A 19967-nucleotide genomic window follows, 5' to 3' on the forward strand; every position below is an offset into this window, starting at 1 on the left:
CTAAGTAGGGCCGCTGATCTCGCGAGACTGTGGGTGGCGATCTCGAGGCTGATGGGAAGGAGGGAAACAGCGGGCGAGGTGGGGGGGTGCAGATTGGCATCTTGGGTGTGGCGCTGCGCTCTGATTGGTTGTGGCGCTCCAAGCTGGGTGATGATTGGTGGCTTGACCGCGAATGGGCTCAGGGCGAAGAAGTGGGGAGGGGAGGAGCCTGTGGCTTGTAGTCTGCTCCCAAGTCCTCCTTCTGTAAGTAGCAGCGCTTAATGGGTGCATGTTGGGGGCTTCATTGTATTTGTATTGCAAGGGCTGGGGGCGAGTTCTTGCCATCATAGGGCAGCCCTGTGCATGTTCACTGAGCAGTAAGGCTGCAGTCCTGTGCACACTTTCCTGGGAGTAAAGTCCATTGGACCCAAATGGACTTACTTCTGAGTAGACAAGCATAGGATGGCGTGCAAACCCATTGGGTTTAATGGAACTGACACTGAGGTCTTTGTGCATGAAGTGATTGTTGCAATGCAATCCTATGCATGGACCCAATGGGACTTACTTCTGAGTAGACAAGCATAGGATTGGGGTGCAAACCCACTGAGTTTAATGGAACTGACACTGAGTTCTGTGTGATTGAAGAGTAGGCAGCTTTACAGGTTAACAGTGTAGTCTTGTGTGTGTCTACTGAGAAGTAAGGCCCATTATATTTGGTGTCAGCTTATTCCCACCAAAGCATGGATAGGATTGCAAGCTAAGTCATGTTGGGCGAGGCATTATTTGTGCATGGGAGTGCTGAGGAAACAGGAAATGGAATAAAAGAGACTTCTCTTTTTTCTTTGCATCTGTGCTTGGTGTGGCAGGCAGTGTTAAGCTGTTCAGTTTCATAGCCCATAGAGAGAACACAGAATCATAAAGTTAGAAATGACCTACAAGCTCATCAAGTCCAACCCCCTGTCAATGTAAACTGTCCACAATGCTAGAATCCCTGGCAGAAGGCAATTCAGTGTCTGCTGAAAGACCTCCAACAATGGATGTCTGCTTAAAGACCTACCACTGCTGAACAGTTAATACCATCAGGAATTTCTTCCTAATATTTAATCAAAATCTTTCTTGTTTACATTAAAAACCATTTGCCGTTGTTGTACCCTCTGGAGCAGTGTTTCTCAAACTGTGGGTCGGGACCCACTAGGTGGGTCGTGAGCCAATTTCAGGTGGGTCCCCATTCATTTCAATATTTTATTTTTAATATATTGGACTGGATGCTACCATGGTATGTGACTGCATCTGGGGAAATGCTACAGACCTGTACTTTTAATTAGCTACTATGTGTATTCTTTTAACAATGATAGTCAGTGGAACTTTCTCCTGGGTAAGTGTTTCCATCTTATGACAGTTACCAACTTCAGACTTGAGGGGCTTTTCCATCATGCCTGTTTTTGTCTGTTTTGTCCTTCCCCACCTACCCTTTTATTTTTCTTAACCTTCAACCTGCGGAAGAGTTCTGTATAATTTGAATACTTGCTAACTACTGGGTGATCATTTAGGGCCAAATCCTATGCAATTTTCCAGTGCCAGTGCAGCTGTGCCAATGGGGTGTACACTGCATTCAGTGGTGGGGAGACAATCACAGAGGCCCCCTTAAGGTATAGGAACATTTGTTCCCTTACCTCGGGACTGCATTGCGGCTGCATTGGTCCTGGAAAGTTGGATAGGATTGGGCCCCTAGTTGGTTCTAATAAAGGTATTACCCTGTTTGGGATTATTCCTCCCAGTATCCCAGGTGTGGTCTAAAGGTGTGTGATGCAATGGCTTTGTAGGTCTAGGTTTGCCTGGGAACCCTGGGTAAGCTGATTTGAGATCTAACACAGAAGAAAAGTGGGAAATAAATGTAATATAAATAAAGCATCCACAGAGGTGGCTGATCCCAGTGATTGGTCCTGCAAGAAGAATGTGTTTAGCATACAGAGCAATCTTGTATGTACTCAGAAGTTGGTCCCACTGGTTCTATAGGAAGATGACCAGAAAAAACTATGCAGGTCTGTTTTTTCTCTTAAAAGTAAGGTTTGGTCTGCAGAAATTGCAGGCAAAGCATTTCCAGGCAAACTGCTGTTAAAGACACGGCTATAAGAGCTATTCAAAAGTTGGCAACCATATTGCAAAAAAAGTGTGTGTAGCTTGATCTTAAGCCTGTTTGCTGAGAAGTAAATCACACTGAGTTGGGGGGGGAGGGCTCAGTACCAGATCAATGACCATTGCAACCCAACTCCATCTTCAGTCCTGACTTTGATCACCCCAGGGTTTTTCAGGGATTCATCTTATTGTTACCAAGTCTCCCACACAGTGGCATCACTAGGGTTTGCGTCACCTGGTGCGGGAGGCCAGCACGTCACCCCCTGCAGTGGGCGGGGCAACACTCTAGGTGGTGGGCGTGGTGATCTACCATCGCCCCGCCCCCACTGGTTTTTTGACTGTACCTTTTGATAGAATAAAGATATTTCAATGTAGTTTGTTTCATCGCATTCTGCATGAAATTACACATTGATTGATTTATAACATGATGGTATTATTCCTCCAAGCTCTGATTTTAGTGATTTTGGTCACTAGTGGTGTCACCTCCCAACTAACACCTTGGGTGTCAACTTACTAACACCTTATTGGAGCAGTTCTCAAACTTTTAGCACTGGGACCCACTTCTTAGAATGACAATCTGTCCAGGACCCATCATAAAGACCCATAGAGAGTGGGTGTCAATGGGCAATTTTCACAATGGAGAGAGGTGAAAAGCGGTGTGCCCCAAGGATCTGTCCTGGGACCGGTGCTTTTCAACCTCTTCATAAATGACCTGGAGACAGGGTTGAGCAGTGAAGTGGCTAAGTTTGCAGACGACACCAAACTTTTCCGAGTGGTAAAGACCAGAAGTGATTTTGAGGAGCTCCAGAAGGATCTCTCCAGACTGGCAGAATGGGCAGCAAAATGGCAGATGCGCTTCAATGTCAGTAAGTGTAAAGTCATGCACATTGGGGCAAAAAATCAAAACTTTCGATATAGGCTGATGGGTTCTGAGCTGTCTGTGACAGATCAGGAGAGAGATCTTGGGGTGGTGGTGGACAGGTCGATGAAAGTGTCGACCCAGTGTGCGGCGGCAGTGAAGAAGGCCAATTCTATGCTTGGGATCATTAGGAAGGGTATTGAGAACAAAACGGCTAGTATTATAATGCCGTTGTACAAATCGATGGTAAGGCCACACCTGGAGTATTGTGTCCAGTTCTGGTCGCCGCATCTCAAAAAAGACATAGTGGAAATGGAAAAGGTGCAAAAGAGAGCGACTAAGATGATTACGGAGCTGGGGCACCTTCCTTATGAGGAAAGGCTACGGCGTTTGGGCCTCTTCAGCCTAGAAAAGAGGTGCTTGAGGGGGGACATGATTGAGACATACAAAATTATGCAGGGGATGGACAGAGTGGATAGGGAGATGCTCTTTACACTCTCACATAATACCAGAACCAGGGGACATCCACTAAAATTGAGTGTTGGGAGAGTTAGGACAGACAAAAGAAAATATTTCTTTACTCAGCGCGTGGTCGGTCTGTGGAACTCCTTGCCACAGGATGTGGTGCTGGCGTCTAGCCTAGACGCCTTTAAAAGGGGATTGGACGAGTTTCTGGAGGAAAAATCCATTATGGGGTCCAAGCCATGATGTGTATGCGCAACCTCCTGATTTTAGGAATGGGTTAAGTCAGAATGCCAGATGTAGGGGAGGGCACCAGGATGAGGTCTCTTGTTATCTGGTGTGCTCCCTGGGTCATTTGGTGGGCCGCTGTGAGATACAGGAAGCTGGACTAGATGGGCCTATGGCCTGATCCAGTGGGGCTGTTCTTATGTTCTTATGTTTATGTTCTTATAAAGCAAATTAAAATAAATAATTATAAATAAATTAAAGTAAAATCAACAAATAAGGGAAAGCAAGTCCTGTTCCACCAAGTGAATTTTATCTGTAGCCTGCCTGCAATAACACCCCCCCCCCCAAAAAAAAAGAATCAGTAAGATTTTCACCCCTAACCTGTACCCAGTTCAATTTAAGTTCTTATATTTCAAGCATATCACTATCAGGACCCACCTGGCTTTGCAAGTCTGAGAGCCCAATCCTATGCCTGTCTACTCAAAAGTATGCCCCATTATAGTCAGTGGGGCTTACTCCCAGGAAAGTGTGGAAAGGACTGCAGCCTAAAACAGAAAAAAAATTTCACCTTACCCTGCCAAGCCTATTTCATTCTTTTTATGGGGGGGCTGCATTCTGGAGAATTTGTTGAGCTCTGGTTGCATCAAATCAGGACCATTCTGGTGGCCTCACATTTCCCTTTGCCTGACCTGCCCAGGAGCCAAGGCACGTTTGCTTACTCATGAGTAAACGTGACAATGTAGCTTAGTTTTGCTTTCCATAGGACTCAATACATTCGCCAGCTTGGAGGGAGGGACCTCCTTCTTGGGTTTTTTTGGGCGTACATTCATTGGATCAGGACCATTCTGGTGTTTTCGATTCCTCTCAGCCTGCCCTTTCAGATGGACTAAGGCATGTTCACCTACACGCAAGTAAGCGCGCAGTACCCCTTGGTTTCTCTTTCCATTGGGCTCCATGCATTTTTTGTTTTCCGGTTTTTTGCCAATACCTTTTGATAGAAAGGAGATATTTCACTCTTGTTTTTGGCATTGCATTCTGCTCGAAATTCTGCATCCGATGGTATATAACATGATGGTATTACTCATAACCACCACGATTTTAGCACATCACGCTCCCAGTGCGCGTCACCCCGCTCTTGCGTGTCACTCAGTGCAGCCCTCACCCCCTAGCGACGCCACTGCTCCCACATGTCCCCTACTTTAAATTGGCAAATTTACTAGCAGATCTGAGTTGCAGTGGATTGATGGCATCAGAGAAAAATGAGTGAGGGAAGAGGCAAAACTCATTACAGGGACACAGGCAAAATTTTTGAGACAAATTCTGTCTCAAATGCTCTAGTATCTAAAAGTGAGTCTGAAAAAGCCACCATAAAAAGCCAGCAAACCCATCCAACTTCCATTTAATCACTAAACCAGTGTGTTCATTAACAGATCTATAACCTCACAGACCTGTAACCTACTGCGGTGTACTCTGATCTCTTTGCAGCTTAGTGACTGTTCAGTTTGCTGTAGGAATAAAATGTCCAAGGTGGAGAAGTTTGCTTTTCACATACCAAGTCTGGAAGAGCTTGTCGGGGGTGAGTAAAGTGGTTCTTTAACAGTGTCTTCTTATAGGTCTACTCAGAAGGAAGCCCCATTCAGTTCAATAGAACTTGTTCCTATGTAAGTTTGTATAGAATTCTAGCCTAACCCATGCTGTGACGGAAGAAATTGGGGTGGATGGAACAGGGCCCATGAGAGGGGGGTGTTAGGACACAAATGAATTGAGGTTGACAGTGAGGGATGCAAAATCGATGGAGGAGTCCTTTTGTAGGGTTCCTGCAGATTTGATATTGCCTGGGATATAAGAGAATTATTTGCCTCTGAGCTGTGAGTAATCAAACCTAGATTTCTTTTAATTTTTTTAAAACAACCCTGCAGAATCAGGCCTAAAGTCCATCTTCTCCAGCATTCTGGTTCCAGCCATCCCTAATACTGGGGAGCAGGTCCAGTCCAGGACCTCTGGTGCTTGAAGCAATGAGGCCAGGTGCCACTCCCCCATGACACTCAATTTCCCCTCTACCCTTGCTAAATAATTCCCTGAGGCAGAACGTGCCAGTCTCCTCTCATCAACACCATCCTGCAGCTTCACTAATCTTTCCCACCGCAGCTGCCCCCAAACTGCTAATATTTCCCCTGTTCCTCCAGCCCTGTTGATCTCCCCAAGCAGATCTCTTCTGGCCCACCATCTCTGCTGGTCACATCTCCTTGCTGTTGAAATGGCAGGAGCCAGGAGGAGTGTGAGGGAGATGAGGTGAAGTGGCCGGCAGTGATGATGGGCTGCTTCAGGTGGCAGCTTGTGCCAATCCACCAGTCCCATATTAAAGGAACTCCAGTGAAGAGGAGGAAGAGTGGCTGTTAGATAAAGGCTGATGGGAAGATGACAGAAAGCTTCAGGACTACTACTTTAATTCTACCTATTACTCGCACAACATGCCATGGGGAGGTTTGCATGACTTGTCCTTCCAGTGTACAAAAACAGATACGTGGAATGTCTGCTTTTTGCATCATATTCCCCTCCTCCCAGTCCTTGTTCCCCCTGGAGAAGCCACCCCCTTCTTGTGTTCCTCTTGCACTCCTCTAAACGTCAGGAGTGGGGAGGGAAGCAGAGGTGTGTATTGAGTGCTGGCTGATGTATGTATTGAGTGCTGGCTGTAGGAAGTCTGCCAGAGGTTGACTGGCAGTGCAGGAAAAGGGACTAGTATGGCTTTCACTATAACAAAAGCCCTGGATTGCAGAGTGTTCTCTTGTTTGCTTCCTTGCCCCTTGTCAGGGGCTCCCTGACTGCAAATGTGCTGTACCTGCCACAACTAAGGAAAGATGTGCACAGAGGGACGAGGGTCAGTGCTATCATTAGGACTAGGCAGCTGCCTAGGTGCAGACCTCAGGGGGCACAGAGCCGACCTTTTGAGGGGCAGAGTTTTATACAGATTAGTTTTTTTAACCCATGTAAAAAGTGCAACCGCAAAAATGCAATAAAAATAATTTATTTAAAAGCAATCTCACAACATACATAAAACATGTCGTGTGTGTGAATTCGCTAGAGAAGTCAGTGATAATAGGAATTTTCAGTGGAACAAGAAGAAGGGGCAGGCAGAGAATGCACTGGCTTGATACCTTTGAAACAGATCCAAAGATGAACGTCCAACAATTGGAAGAAATCGAACTTGACAGGTAGCATGGAGAGCTCTCACCAATAAAGTCTCCAAGAGTGGGACATGACTGAATGGATAAAACACACACACACAAAACATGCCAATGTATCTGTGAATCAGGTACCCGCGGATTCAGTTATCCGTGGATAGGGGGCCCTTCGCCGCTTGTGCCAATTCCATTACCTTAGCTTTGTGGTTTCTTGCTTAAACAAAGTGAAATTGTTGCTGAAATGAAGAGTGACTGAACCAGCCTGCACACTAGATGGAGCCTACTGAACGTTAACAGGAAGCGCTTTCCATTAACATTGAGTTCATCTCCCTCAGAGGCATAACACACTGCCTCGGCACTCAAGGCAGTAACAAGACAACATCACTTGACGCTCACTGTGGCAGCTTTGCACCCCCTGTTCTGACCTTCTCCTGTGGAGACTCCCTTTGAAGGTGAGCCTCCACAGGACAAGGAACGGGGGTGCGAAGCTGCAAGTGCCTCCTTCTCCAGGGAGAACCCAGACGTGACTGCCTTGTGTCATTTGCAGTACAAGGCAAATGACAAGGGTCAGGTCAGGTTTGGGTTCTCCCTGGAGGAGTGGCACTCGCTATGGCTGTTTCTTGCCTCTGTTTCTTCTCCTATGCTGGCTAAGGGGAACCGCCACAGGAGACAGAAAAGGGCGTGAAGCCACCAGCATCCTTCTCCAGGAAGAACTCAGAAGTGACTGCCTTCTGTCTCTTCTTGTATAAGGCAGTCATTTCTGGGTTGTCCTCAGAGGATGGGGTGCTTGTGGCTTTGCACCCCCTGTTCCTTCTCCTATGGAGTCTCCCCTTGAGGGAGAACCTCCACTGGAAGAAGAACAGGATGCGAAGCTGCCAGCACCTCCTCCGTCGAGAACCCAGAAGTGACTGCGCTCTGTCTCTTGCAGTGCAAGGAAGTCACTTTGGGATCCTGGAGGTGGGGCGCTTGCTGCAGGTGCTTTGCATCTCCATTCCTTCTCCACAGGAAAAAGAATGGGGGTGGGAAGCCACCGGTGCCTCCTGTTTATGCCTCTGGTCTCCTACCTGTAGTGTGGAGGCTTGTTGACTTCACTCTTCAGATCAGCAAGGATTTTGTTTTTTTTAAGGAAGGAACACAAAAACGAAGGTAATAGAATCGGCGTGGGGGGCTGCTTCAGTATTTGAATGGTGTCAGAGGGCCCAAAAATTTCCTGGGATCTTACATTTTCGGATCTCACCAGCGCCCATGACAAGGTGGTGTCCTGTACCTGGGCCCAGGGTCAAAAAGGGACTGGGAGCCAATGGAAAGGAGCTGGAAATTTCCTGGGATCTCGGAAAATGTTTGCATCTATTGTTTGAAGACTACCGTTCACATTTTGGGTAAGCCCACAGTTTTGTATACTGTGATTTGTAGAAATTATGATCCAATGGAGAAAGGGAAAGGTTCCAAAATGAACTTCAAAAACCTTTGTACCCCCTGACATAATTTTTCTCAGATGTACTCTTGTGCTCACTCTGGGTGTAGGGAGTAGTATAGCTAGAGGGGGTGCAAAGCACTAAGTTTTGCAGGAAGCCTCACCGCGCCGTGCAAGCACACCTTCCCCCTCCCCTTCGGAGGCATTCTGGGCCAGTACAGCAAAACGGAGGTGTATGCTTGCACAGTGCAGTGAGGCTCCCTACAAAACCTAGTGCTTTGCACCCCCTCTAGCTATACTACTGCCTACACTAGCTTTGCTACTCTAGCTATGCTACTGGGTGTATGTCTGTTCACCTTGAGCCCCAGGATCATCCAGCTCCTCAAAACATCCAGGGGGGCTCTTTTCATGTGACTTAGTGGGAGTTGCTGCAGCCAGTGCTACCCTGCCTATTCTGTTACAGTCACCTGGAAGTTCTAGGTCAAGTGGAAAGAGATGGCAAACACTGCGGCTTATATGAGCATTGCACGCACCCTCTGAAACTGGCATGGGTGGGGGCTCCGGTTGTGATTGTCTTGCCCTGCTGAACCACAGCCTGTTTCTGTCCTTGTAGGTTGCTTGGTATACGAATCTAATGTTTTCTATACTCTCCACTAATTTTTTCTAGTGTTACAGAATGGACTTAAAGAAAACTTTGCAGATGTTCATGTCTCTGTGGTGGACTGCCCTGACCTGACTCAAGAACCATTCACGTTTCCAGTGAAAGGTAATATAGTGTGAACAGGTTGTATGATGAGAGCATGTCAGAAGCTTGTGATTCATGGTTTGCATTGTCTTGAAGGCCTGAGAGGAAGGAGGGCCTTGTAGTTATGTGTGACCTTTGGCCTGTTGGAACGCCATGGCAAGGACCAGCAGGATGGGGCTTGCAGGCGGTGTGAGAGCCTGTGCTCTCATACCTGGCACAGCCAGGAAGACCCAGCTGACTGGGGCAAGGCTAGCTGGGTGGGACACATAAAAGAAGGGATGTAGTAGGAGTGAATGAGAGGAGGGCAAAGAGAGGAGGAAAGGAAGGTGGAGATGAGAAGCCGGAGAGGAATGGAGAGCGCAGGAAGGAGAAACATACAACTGGGGAAAGGGGGAAGAAGAGTGTGCCCAAGAGACTAAATGGAGGCTAGGAGAAATGAAGCCAAGAGAAGGAAGACATTGGGATACGGGGGGAGTAAGTTTGATGGGGAGAATAATAGAGGGGAGAAGATGAGACTGGGAAGGGATTAGACCAGCAATTTTCAACTGATGTGTCACAGCACATTGGTGTGCTACAAAAGATCCACAGGTGTGCCATTGGAGGTTGGAGCACAGGAGCTGAAAATAGCTGAAAAACTTTTTTGATTTTTGTGGCTCTGTTTTGGTGATGAAAGAGGGACTGATAAGTTGTTACTACAGCCAGTTGCCCTAGAAACCGAGCCGCAGAACCTGGAAGGGTCTCCTGGAAGTGACATCGCAAGAGGCAAAGACCATAAAGAAGACTATAGAGGTCAATGTGCTATGAAAAGAAAAATGTTGAAAATCGCTGAACTAGACACTCTTTAGCACCTTGCAAGAGGTCCTTCCCTTTGGCAAGCCTCAGACCCTGTACCAGTCCCCACCTGGGTATCCATCAGAAGGTGCAGACATCTGACCCCAGGGAGAGAGATCAGTAGAGATTGGCTTCCACACCTCAAGCAGGAATTGATTCAAGGTGAAGAAAGTTGAACACGGGGATCATGACTGGATGTGTTCTTATACTGACGCACAAACGCACACCCCACTATTCCTCCCTTATGTGAACAACACTTAACAGCAATCATTCCATCAGCAGCAACCCCTCTCCTGCCAGTTTGTGCTTCTCCAGTTGGACAATATGTCAATCCCATCTCCCTTTTGATGTTGAACATCCCCCTTGGGATGGAGTCAAGGGGAACAGGACCCAACACTTTAGTTTTAAAAAGGCTTTCTAGTCTTTTCCTTATGTATAACATGATATTTTCCTCATGTATAACATGAGTGCCACAGGATGGCACTCCTTAGTGGAACTCCTTGCCACAGGATGTGGTGATGGCATCTGGCCTGGACGCCTTTAAAAAGGGATTGGACAAGTTTCTGGAGGAAAAATCCATTACGGGTTGCAAGCCATGATGTGTATGCGCAACCTCCTGATTTTAGAAATGGCCTATGTCAGATGCAAGGGAGGGCACCAGGATGCAGGTCTCTTGTTACCTGGTGTGCTCCCTGGGGCATTTGGTGGGCTGCTGTGGGATACAGGAAGCTGGACTGGATGGGCCTATGGCCTAATCCAGTGGGGCTCTTCTTATGTTCTTATGTTCTTATTTAAAAACCTCCTGAGTGTGATAAGTGGAAACTCAGCATAATGCAAATTCAGAGGAATAAATAAAAGAATGAAGGTTTCAGGGAAGACAGGGAAAAAAATGTGTCCTTTTTCCTTCCCCCCCACAAGCTTCTAACTACACTCTGAGGCCCCAATCCTATACATACTGCCTGGGGAGTAAGCTTCATTAAGCCATTTCTGCCCAATGTTGCATATACACAACAGGGATCAAGTGTGTACACCTGTGGGCTGGACAGAAATGGGTTAGGACTTCCTCCTGAGTCAACCTGCATAGGCTTGCATTGTAAGGCTTCTGCTCCAGGCTGCCTGGAGGTCGGAGTTTGAGCAAGCATTGGCATCTTCTGTCGTAGGCCCCCATTTATACTTTATACCTCAAAGTGAAAAAGGATCTCCAAATTTTTCTGAGGCACTAATTTCACCTACCACTTTGTTCATCTCGCAGGTATTTGTGGCAAGCCGAGAATTGCAGATGTAGGAGGTGTTCCATATCTTCTACCTCTCGTACAAAAAGATAAGGTAAAGGGTGAACACCCTTGACTGTTTTGTACCTCTGCCCCAAACACGCACAGTGCTGTACAGCTCTGCTATTTATCCTTCAGGAGGGATTCCCACAAAATGCTTGTGTGTACTTCCATCCAGCAATCTCTTATCTGGAAACGGTTTTATTTGTGCTGTTGGTAAAGATAGGGTGGGTAGGTGCTTTTGGTTAACACCAAAACAGAATTTGTTGTCACACCTATATGAGCATAGTGGGGAAGCTGTGAATTCTGTTGATGGTGGTTGTTTTTTATTTCCAAATAAAACCTTCATAACTTTTTAAAGTTTGTTGTTGCTACAGTAGCATAGCCGGAAAGGGGGGAGGGAGTGGAGCGTCCCTGTGTCCTGTGGCAGGGAGTTCCCCAGGCTCTGCTTGAGTGGCCGTGCCCTAATCCTGTGTGCTGTGTGCGAGGGAGTGGAGCGTCCCTGTGTCCTGTGACAGGGAGTTCCCCAGGCTCCACTCGAGTGGCCGTGCCCTAATCCTGTGTGCTGTGTGTGAGGGACAGTAGCATAGCCGGAAGGGGGGGAGGCATGGTAAGTAGAGTAGGCACCACAACTCCTTGTGTAAGTGGTGCCTCCCAGTTACTCCAGGGAGTGGAGCGTCCCTGTGTCCTGTGACAGGGAGTTCCCCAGGCTGTCACCCCCTCTGGCTACAGTACTGACTTTGAATAATGTGTCTGACAGTTCCCTGCTGCCAGTGCTAGCTTTCATGGATATTCTCCTTATTTGACTGCTCAGAGAAATGAAAAGTGTTACTCTTCAGAATGTTGTTCTATTAAAAGAACTGCAATAGCGGCAGTTTGACATACTAGGTTAAAAAATGGCAGCTAGATGCCGTCCGTTCTGTGACACTTTAAATCCGTAACTTTCCTAGGCAGAGGTAGGGTTCCCCTGCACTCAGTCTCTCAACCAGGCTCTTGCCACACTCAGGCCTGCTTAGCTTCAGTGAACTTGGCGCATCATAGGCTTTCAGCTCATGCCCTTTTCAAAAGGACAATGCCATCTTTCCTATTTAGATTTACGACCTGAACACAGTGGCAAAAGAAATACAACTGCCTGGTGCCTTTTTCCTTGGAGCTGGAGCAGTTTCATCTAGAACTGTTGGCTGCAATGCTGAGGTAAGTAAATATTTGCCTATACGGTATGCTGCACGAATACAAGAGAGCTAGGATCGTGTAGTGTAGTGGTTAGAGTTGTCTGCATTGATGGACTAGGGCAGTGGTTCTCAAACTTTGAGGGAGCTTTACTCCCTCAGTAAGTTCTTGTGGGGGAGGGGCTAGGGCAGTGACACAGTCCCCAGGATTGCGTCGCTAAGAGGGGGCACTTGTGACTTGCTTGTGCAGGCAGGGCTGCAGCAGGCTGCAGGAGGTGTGGGGAGCCCTGCGCAGCCCTCTGCAGCGCTCCCCGAGGCTTGGAACTTTCCCTGAAAGTGGGCGCAAAGCACCTCCTGCAAAATGGAAGTGCTTTGCACCAGCTTTCAGGGAAAGTTCCAAACCTCGGGGAGCGCTGCGGAGAGATCCCTGCACCTCCTGCAGCCCTGCCTTAACAAGCACATCACAAGCACCCCCTTCGCCCCCCCATACAGATGCGATCCTGGATATCACTTCCCTTCCTCTCCCCTTCCCCTGCCCCTTAAAGGGACAGGGGAACCTTTACACGAACTGGTGGGTCACGACCCACCAGTTTGAGAACCACTGGACTAGGTGACCTCCAAAGTCCTTTCCAACTATACAATTCTATGAGTGTTGGACTGGTTCAACCTTAAAAGCCCCAAATACTTTTAGCCTTTCTTCATAGGACTAGGTTGAAAAAAATCCCAACAATAGCAGAAGCCCTGTTTTCCCAGCAGAGCTCACATAAGTTGTTTTCAGAGAGGAAAGACTACAATAGTTGGGACTCTTTAATTCAAAAAAAAAGACAACTAAGCTAAAGGCTGGGTAAAAGCTGCAGACTCCTCAGTATGGCATTTACAATTTATCTTTAAGCAATCCCTTCACAAAGTAAAATACTATGTTCAAATATAAGCAGTGATAATCCTGTGATTATCAGTGTGTTGCACGTTACAAGGTGCTCCATGGTCCTCATTCTGCAAGGTCTTTTCTGCCAGATCAAATTCTTTAGCTAATTTTCCACATGGTAAAAATTTACCAAGAAGTAACACTTTCTTAGTGTGACACTGTGTGTGTGTGTGTGGGGGGGGGGGGGTTATCACAACTTGAAGACCACTGGAAATGAAAACTTTTTAGAACCTGTTGATATATTCCAGATCCAACTACACAGTTTTATGTAGAAGAAGTGTTCAGTATGTAAACGTTCTGAGGCAAAAGTCATCTTGTGGTATTTTTAAAGCATTCAAAAAAACGTTAAGTAAGAAATGAGCCTTTGATTACAATCAAGCTCAACCAATTTTTATTTCAGTATAGGCGGTTCACTATGATAAACTTCAAAGCCTGTTGTAGATGGTGTAGCCCCACAGTGATGAAGAGATCATGGGTGGACTACTGTATGCTCATCCTGCCTGACCTGTCCTTTCCCTGGAGCAACTTTTCTCTCAGGTCTTGGGCCAGTGTCATGGCTCACACTAGTGTTAACTGGAACTGAGGCAAACCAAGTTCCCTAAAAACCAGGGTCTGGAAGTCCTAATTTCCTTTGGATTGGATCTGCTGTATTGAAGGCCTTTGTTTTTTTACTAACTGGGAAGGTGGCTGAAAAGAACTGATCTACACTCATCAGCTCTTTTTCCTCCCCCTCTCTCTAGCTTGTTCCTATTGTTCAAGCTAAAAATGGGGATAAACCAGCTGTCAATGGAAGTTACCTTGCCAAGATTAATCCTGAGAATGGCGGGTGCCTGTTGGAGAAGTACAGCACCAAATACCATGATTGTGAGTTTGGACTGCTGGCCAATTTATATGCCTGTGAAGGCCTTCCTGGCAAGGTAAGTGATCTCGCTGGCTTTAACTTCTGTAGCATGCGCATACCCACACTAATCAATGTTTCTCGGGACCCACTAGTGGGTCGTTAGCCAATTGCAGGTGGGTCCCCATTCATTTCTATGTGTTTTATTTTTAATATATTAGACTTGATGCCTCCATGGCATGTGACTGTTTGGGGAAATGTTACAGACCTGTACTTTTAACAGGCGACTATGCATATTCTTTTAACAATGATAGTCAATGGGACTTACTCCTGGGTAAGTATGGGTAGGCTTGCAGCCTAGGATTGTTAAAAATTTTCCTGCTTGATGATGTCACTTCCGTTCATGACCTCACTCCTGGTGGGTCCTGACAGATTCTCATTCTAAAAAGTGGGTCCCAGTGCTAAATGTGTGAGAACCACTGCACTAGAGAATATATATACAGTACATGTTTTTAAAATTACAATATGTTGTGGTGAGTGGGATCCCTTCATGCCTCTGTGTATGTGTGTAACATGGCAGTGGCTTGCCCTAGTCAGCTAGTCCAACCTGGCATTTTGGCCTCTGCAACCTGCACATCCAGAGGATTAATCGCAAATGTGTATTGATAGCACCAATGCAGCTGACACCTAGTCCAGGCAGAACAATGGCACCCTACTGGGTTGTGCTTGTACCTGTCCATTGGTTAAACCCAATAATCCGACTATGACAGAAGGAAGGTTCCAGGGGCTGGGCTAGGGTTTCTTTCCAACCCCATAAAAGAGGCGGATGGGGTTGAGGTAGTGTGTGTTTTGTTTCAGCATTTTCAGGGTTAACTGCAAGTTGTTGTCAAGCCACCCTGTATCATGGAGATCACAAGGAAACTTCAACTATGGACATAATTCATAGCTAGGGAAAGCTTTATTGTTTTATTTGAAATGCCTGCTTTGCAATATTTGAACCTTGTCTAACTTTCACTTTTTTCTCTTTTTAGTAAAAAACTATTTTTATTTTTGAAAACTCAGAATCCGCTTTTAGTCAGACCAGAGAAGAAACCTACTAACTACCCCTTGCTCTCTTACAGATTGCTCACGGCTAACACTACAAGGTTGTGTGTGTATAGGTGCAGAGGAACTTAGATTGGCCAGTTCAGTTAACCCCAGGGCTCCCTCCCATCCCATGTGAAGTGAACCCAATTTGCAGGGGTCCCTCAGCACAGAAGCTGGCTGCTAAAGAGGTGGCTTTTTGTGGCTGTGTTGGAATGTCATGTATTTCTCCATCACCTTGGAAGGTACTCCTGGTTGTGTGGACAACTCAGATGCATGGGTGATATGCCTTGCTTCTCCCTCAAAGTCACACAGAGGGCTGCAGCATCCCTGCCATATGGCCACATATCCCACTCTTTCCATAAAAGTCACCCCCCCATCTCTCATGCAGACTACAAACCTGTTTACCTATGCTAAGTGCCAGCGAGAATTAAGTAGATGTTATTTGGAGTGGAGTGCAATATGTCTCTGTCTCTTTCAAAAACCAAGCACTAGAAGAGTCTCAATATGGATCAGGGGCACAGTTTGGGGAAGGTGGGGTTAACCCTTTGTCCCCTCACTGATTCCCTGATTTACTTCCCCAACCCCTGTACTGGCCTTGAAGGGGAAAAAATTTAGGCTCTTGTATGTATGCCTTTGGCCACAATCCTAACCAACTTTCCAGCACTGACATAAGGGCAACGCAACTCTGAGGTAAGGGAACAAACATTGCCTTACCTTGAGGAGATATCCGTAACTGCCCCCCAAATGCAGGATACAGCAGACATCCCATTGGTACAGCTATTCCAGTGCTGGAAAGTGGGTTAGGATTGTGCCCTTTGTCTTTTTCCCTATGTGCTAGCAGTAGTTTGTGAAAGAGTGGGATTTACATCCAGAAATTAATGAGAGGGAAAGAGGCTTAAGACCCCTGTGTCATTGCCCCAGTCCAAATTGGAGAAACCTCATGGCTACTTTTTAAAAAAGACAAAGAGGAGGTGAGCTCCATGGAACTCTCAAGTTTTGTCTAGTTTGGCCCCAAAGTGATATCATTTGGTGTCCGCTAGGACAGGTAGCCATTCTCTTGTAAAGCAGTCCCTCAAAGTTCCATGCCAAGTAATGACAATCACATAAACACATGTTCATTCATGCATGCACATTTTTACTTGGCATGGAAGTAAACTGACAGACTGCTCTGTTAATAATATATATAATTTTTTTTAGGTTATTGAAGTGAAAGCAAATCAAAGAACCGGCGAGCTGAACTTCATATCCTGCATGAGAAAAGTCTTAGAAAAACATTATGGTGACAAACCAGTTGGGATGGGAGGTACATTCGTTATTCAGAAGGGAAAAGCAAAAATTCATATTATGGTAAGACATAGATATGTAAAGGATATTTTCCCTTTGCTTTTGGGTGTACAGAGGTACAAACAGCACGATGAACAAGTTCCAAGTTTCTGTATAGAGGGGAAAAATGTAGACTCCTAATTAGCAAACTTTTGTATGTGTAATAAAACAAAAACGTAATTGGTGAGTTAACCAGAAAGGATAAAATTGTAGGAGCAAAAGCAATGCAGCAGATTAAGAACTAGCCTTCATCTGCAAACATCTTCTGAAATAGGGGAGTCTGAATGCTGGGTGTAGCAAGAAGGGCTCAATAGTTCTGGAATTCATGATCTTGGGTGTAGCCATGACATTAACATCCTCATTTGGCTTTTGCAATATTAAAGCAGGGGTCTCCAAATCCCAGCCCAGGTATCAGATGTTGTTCGAGGTGAACCTCTGTCCAGCCCGCAGCCTGCCTCTGGTCCCCTGAGAGACTCTGGCCTGCTTGACCCAGGCTGTGCTTTGGTCACATCCGGACGGTGTTCTGAATGCCTTTTAAAGGCCTAAAAATATTACTTCCTGGTTTTCCCGAAAAACCAGAAGTAACTTTTGTGCCCTCTGAAGGCCTTAGAAGGCTTTCTGAGGGTTGGGGAGGCCTCCCTGGCCCTCAGAACATGCTCCAGGTGTGCTGGATGTGCTGGTTCTAAGATATTGACTCCTGTACATTTAAGTAAGCTGCTTGTGGGGTGGCGGAATGGGCATCCATTTAAGTGTGTGGTTTATTTCTGTGGTGTGTGTTGGTGCTTGAAGAAATCCTGGAAATTTGAGCCCATTCATTCAAGTTCCATCTCTAATGTATGTATTTAAATTTTATACTTAAATTTTTTTTCTGACCCTCAACACAGTGCCAGATGTTCGATGTGGCCCTCTGGCCGAAAAGTCTGGAGTCCACTGTATTGAAGTATGGACAACTCAGGGAAAATGGCATTTGATTGAGAAATTTGAGTTTATGAGGTGGGGCAGAGGAGCATAGGGATTCATGTCCTCCAAGTGAGGGAAAGAGGCACTTTACAGGGGGCTGGAATTTGGAGTTCTTGATGAGAAGTTCCCTCCTACAGTACTTTATATGCTTAAAGATGCCCTGGCCTGATGGATGCCGTTTCATATGCACAAGACTGCACTTGGAGAACAGGAAGACTTGTCAGCCCGCAAGTTTTTCACTCCATCCTCAACCTGAATGACATGACTATTTTTCCACATCCTAGTCTAATTTATTAATTTTTCTTAGTCTTTTGCTGGATGCTTTGGTTCTCAGAAAATTCTGTGCCACTAATGTTAATATTCTTTCCTTTCCACTTGTGTGTTTGCTCACCTGTCGTGTTTGATGTCATCAGTAACACACAGGTCTCTGATTGGTCTGTTGCTCTGGAACCGGGGAGGTGCCTAGGCTGTTTCTTCAAGTTGGGGTGGGTTATGTTTAAATTTCTGCCCAACCCTACATGTATGCAACAGGGATCAAATGTGTGCACCTGTGGGCCGGGCAAAAATGGGTTAAAAAGGAGAGGTTGGGGTGTGGATGCTTTTAGCTCACAAGGAAGCCTGCTGTGAACTAGACACTGCTAAGAGTTTGTAGACCGATAGGAAAATAACTTCCTAAGTTAATTTTGCTTGAATAATCTCATTTTTTCCTTTTCTCACACTTAGCAACATTTTTATTTCAGCCCTCAGAATTTTCTGCATGCCCTTTAGAAACTGATGAGCAAATGAACAACTGGCTCAAGTTTTTTGAAATGAAGGCGCCACTTACTTGTCAGCCAGTGTTGGTCTCCCGAGATCCAGTAAGTCCATTGGCAGAGGATGGGGTATCCTCCTGGGGAGTAAGCCCCATTGACTATCATTGTTAAAAGCGAATACAGTACATAGTAGCTTGATCTATAACACTTCCCCAAATGCAGTTACACACCATGGTAGCATCAATCTAATACATTAAAAATAAAATGCACATTGAAATGAGTGGGGACCATCCTGAAATTGGCTCCTGGCCCACAATTTGAGAAACACTAAGAGAATACTTACTACAAGAGAGCATTCAAACATGCAATCTGAAATAGTGCTGCCGCAAAATAGATGCTTCATGCATTGCTTCTGCTCATCTGTTTTGCTGCTTCAAAATGTTGTGTATTGGGAGAGAAACTGTTATGGAAACAGTTGGAATAAACATAGGGCCTGATCTGAAGGTATGTCCTGCAGAACTCTCTAATTCTGACTCTGGCCTGAATTTAATATATTTCCTCATTTATTCCCCAGGGCTTTGACCTTCGTCTGGAGCACACTCACTGTTTCAGTCACCACGGTGAAGGAGGACACTACCACACAGACACCACTCCGGAGACTGTGGAGTATCTGGGGTACTTTATGCCTGCTGAATATCTCTTTCGAATCGACAGACCCAAGGAAACGCACATGGTTGGGCGAGATTAAATCTATACTGGACTATATTAAATCTATAGTTGGTTTACCTGAAGCACTAGAAGCCAAGTTAACTATTGGAAACATGCTGTTAACAAAAGCCATTGAAATATGTCACAAATTCAAGTCTAATCATCACACAAATATAGCACTTCTTTTTCTTTGACATTAAAGACATCACATTAGATTCATGGATTAACTAGTGACCAAAAATTCATCTGAATTTAACCTGATAAGGAAGAAAATCAGGAGCCAAGCCATTGCACAGTTATCCATTTTGGGGGTTCTTCATTCCCTATCCCCCCCCCCACATTAGCAATCTCGTTTGTGGCTGGCCACTCAAATTTGAGGGTAAGGCCTCCTGAGCTAAGTGCCCTTTTCTTTCCCTGACTCCCCCATTACGGGTTGGTTGGCAAGTCCAGCAGATGACACCACCATCTCTTCTCCACAGTACACACTGCTAGTATTATAGAGATTTAATGGGAAACAGTAGGAATCTGTTGTGAAGAAACCACTAACAATTTGGACACAAAATATTGAATCACTGATTTATGATCTTTTGGCTGGAATTAAGATAAGCTGAGAGCCAGCCAACCTGACTTTTGATACTGCAAAATAAAATTTGCTAAACTACATTGTTTTCTTTGTAGTTATTCTTGTAACAAACAGACAATATGTTACTACAGACAATTGCCCTAAAAACAGAGCCTCATAATGCAGAAGAGTCTTCCAGAAGTGACATCACAAGAGATGAAGTCCAAAGGTCAATGTACTATGAGAAGAAAAAAGTTGAAAATTGTTGTTCAACTGACCAGCTATTATAAGAAATAACAGCTGGAGAACTGACTTCTGTAAGTGCCTGAATAGGGCTATAGCTGTCCTACCACTTCTGCCAGGACAAGGTCATTCATACACTTATTCCAAATAATCCATCCTGGAATCTAAAGGGACCCATGTTTGCCTCGTATTGCTGATTTCTCCTCCTTTCTTTATGGCCTGATGACAGGGGAGTTTTAGTGAGGCAGGGTCAGAATGCCAGATGCAAGGGAGGGCTCCTGGATGCAGGTCTCT

General features: G+C 45.7%; 1 protein-coding gene across 1 annotated transcript; it reads left to right on the plus strand.

Moving 5' to 3' along the window:
• Positions 1 to 197: 197 nt before the first annotated feature.
• C3H11orf54 (chromosome 3 C11orf54 homolog) lies at positions 198 to 19502 on the plus strand. The gene is made up of 9 exons (XM_066621010.1): positions 198 to 243; positions 5150 to 5240; positions 8928 to 9026; positions 11089 to 11162; positions 12200 to 12301; positions 13942 to 14118; positions 16323 to 16472; positions 18149 to 18265; positions 18735 to 19502. Exons 2-9 carry the CDS (start codon positions 5183 to 5185, stop codon positions 18906 to 18908), a joined length of 951 nt encoding a protein of 316 aa, XP_066477107.1. The 5' UTR covers positions 198 to 243; positions 5150 to 5182; the 3' UTR covers positions 18909 to 19502.
• The last annotated feature ends 465 nt before the right edge of the window (positions 19503 to 19967 follow it).

The sequence above is a fragment of the Tiliqua scincoides genome, chromosome 3, assembly GCF_035046505.1.
Source record: "Tiliqua scincoides isolate rTilSci1 chromosome 3, rTilSci1.hap2, whole genome shotgun sequence".
In the NCBI taxonomy this organism is placed as follows: Eukaryota; Metazoa; Chordata; class Lepidosauria; order Squamata; family Scincidae; genus Tiliqua; species Tiliqua scincoides.

Excerpts from the sequence above, each read along its gene's own strand:
- C3H11orf54 (XM_066621010.1), top strand. The coding sequence starts at position 5,183 with ATGTCCAAGGTGGAGAAGTTTGCTTTTCACATACCAAGTCTGGAAGAG. Across the intron at positions 5,241-8,927 it reads TCTGGAAGAGCTTGTCGGGG|TGTTACAGAATGGACTTAAA; the intron begins GTGAGTAAAGTG and ends AATTTTTTCTAG. Across the intron at positions 11,163-12,199 it reads CTCTCGTACAAAAAGATAAG|ATTTACGACCTGAACACAGT; the intron begins GTAAAGGGTGAA and ends TTTCCTATTTAG.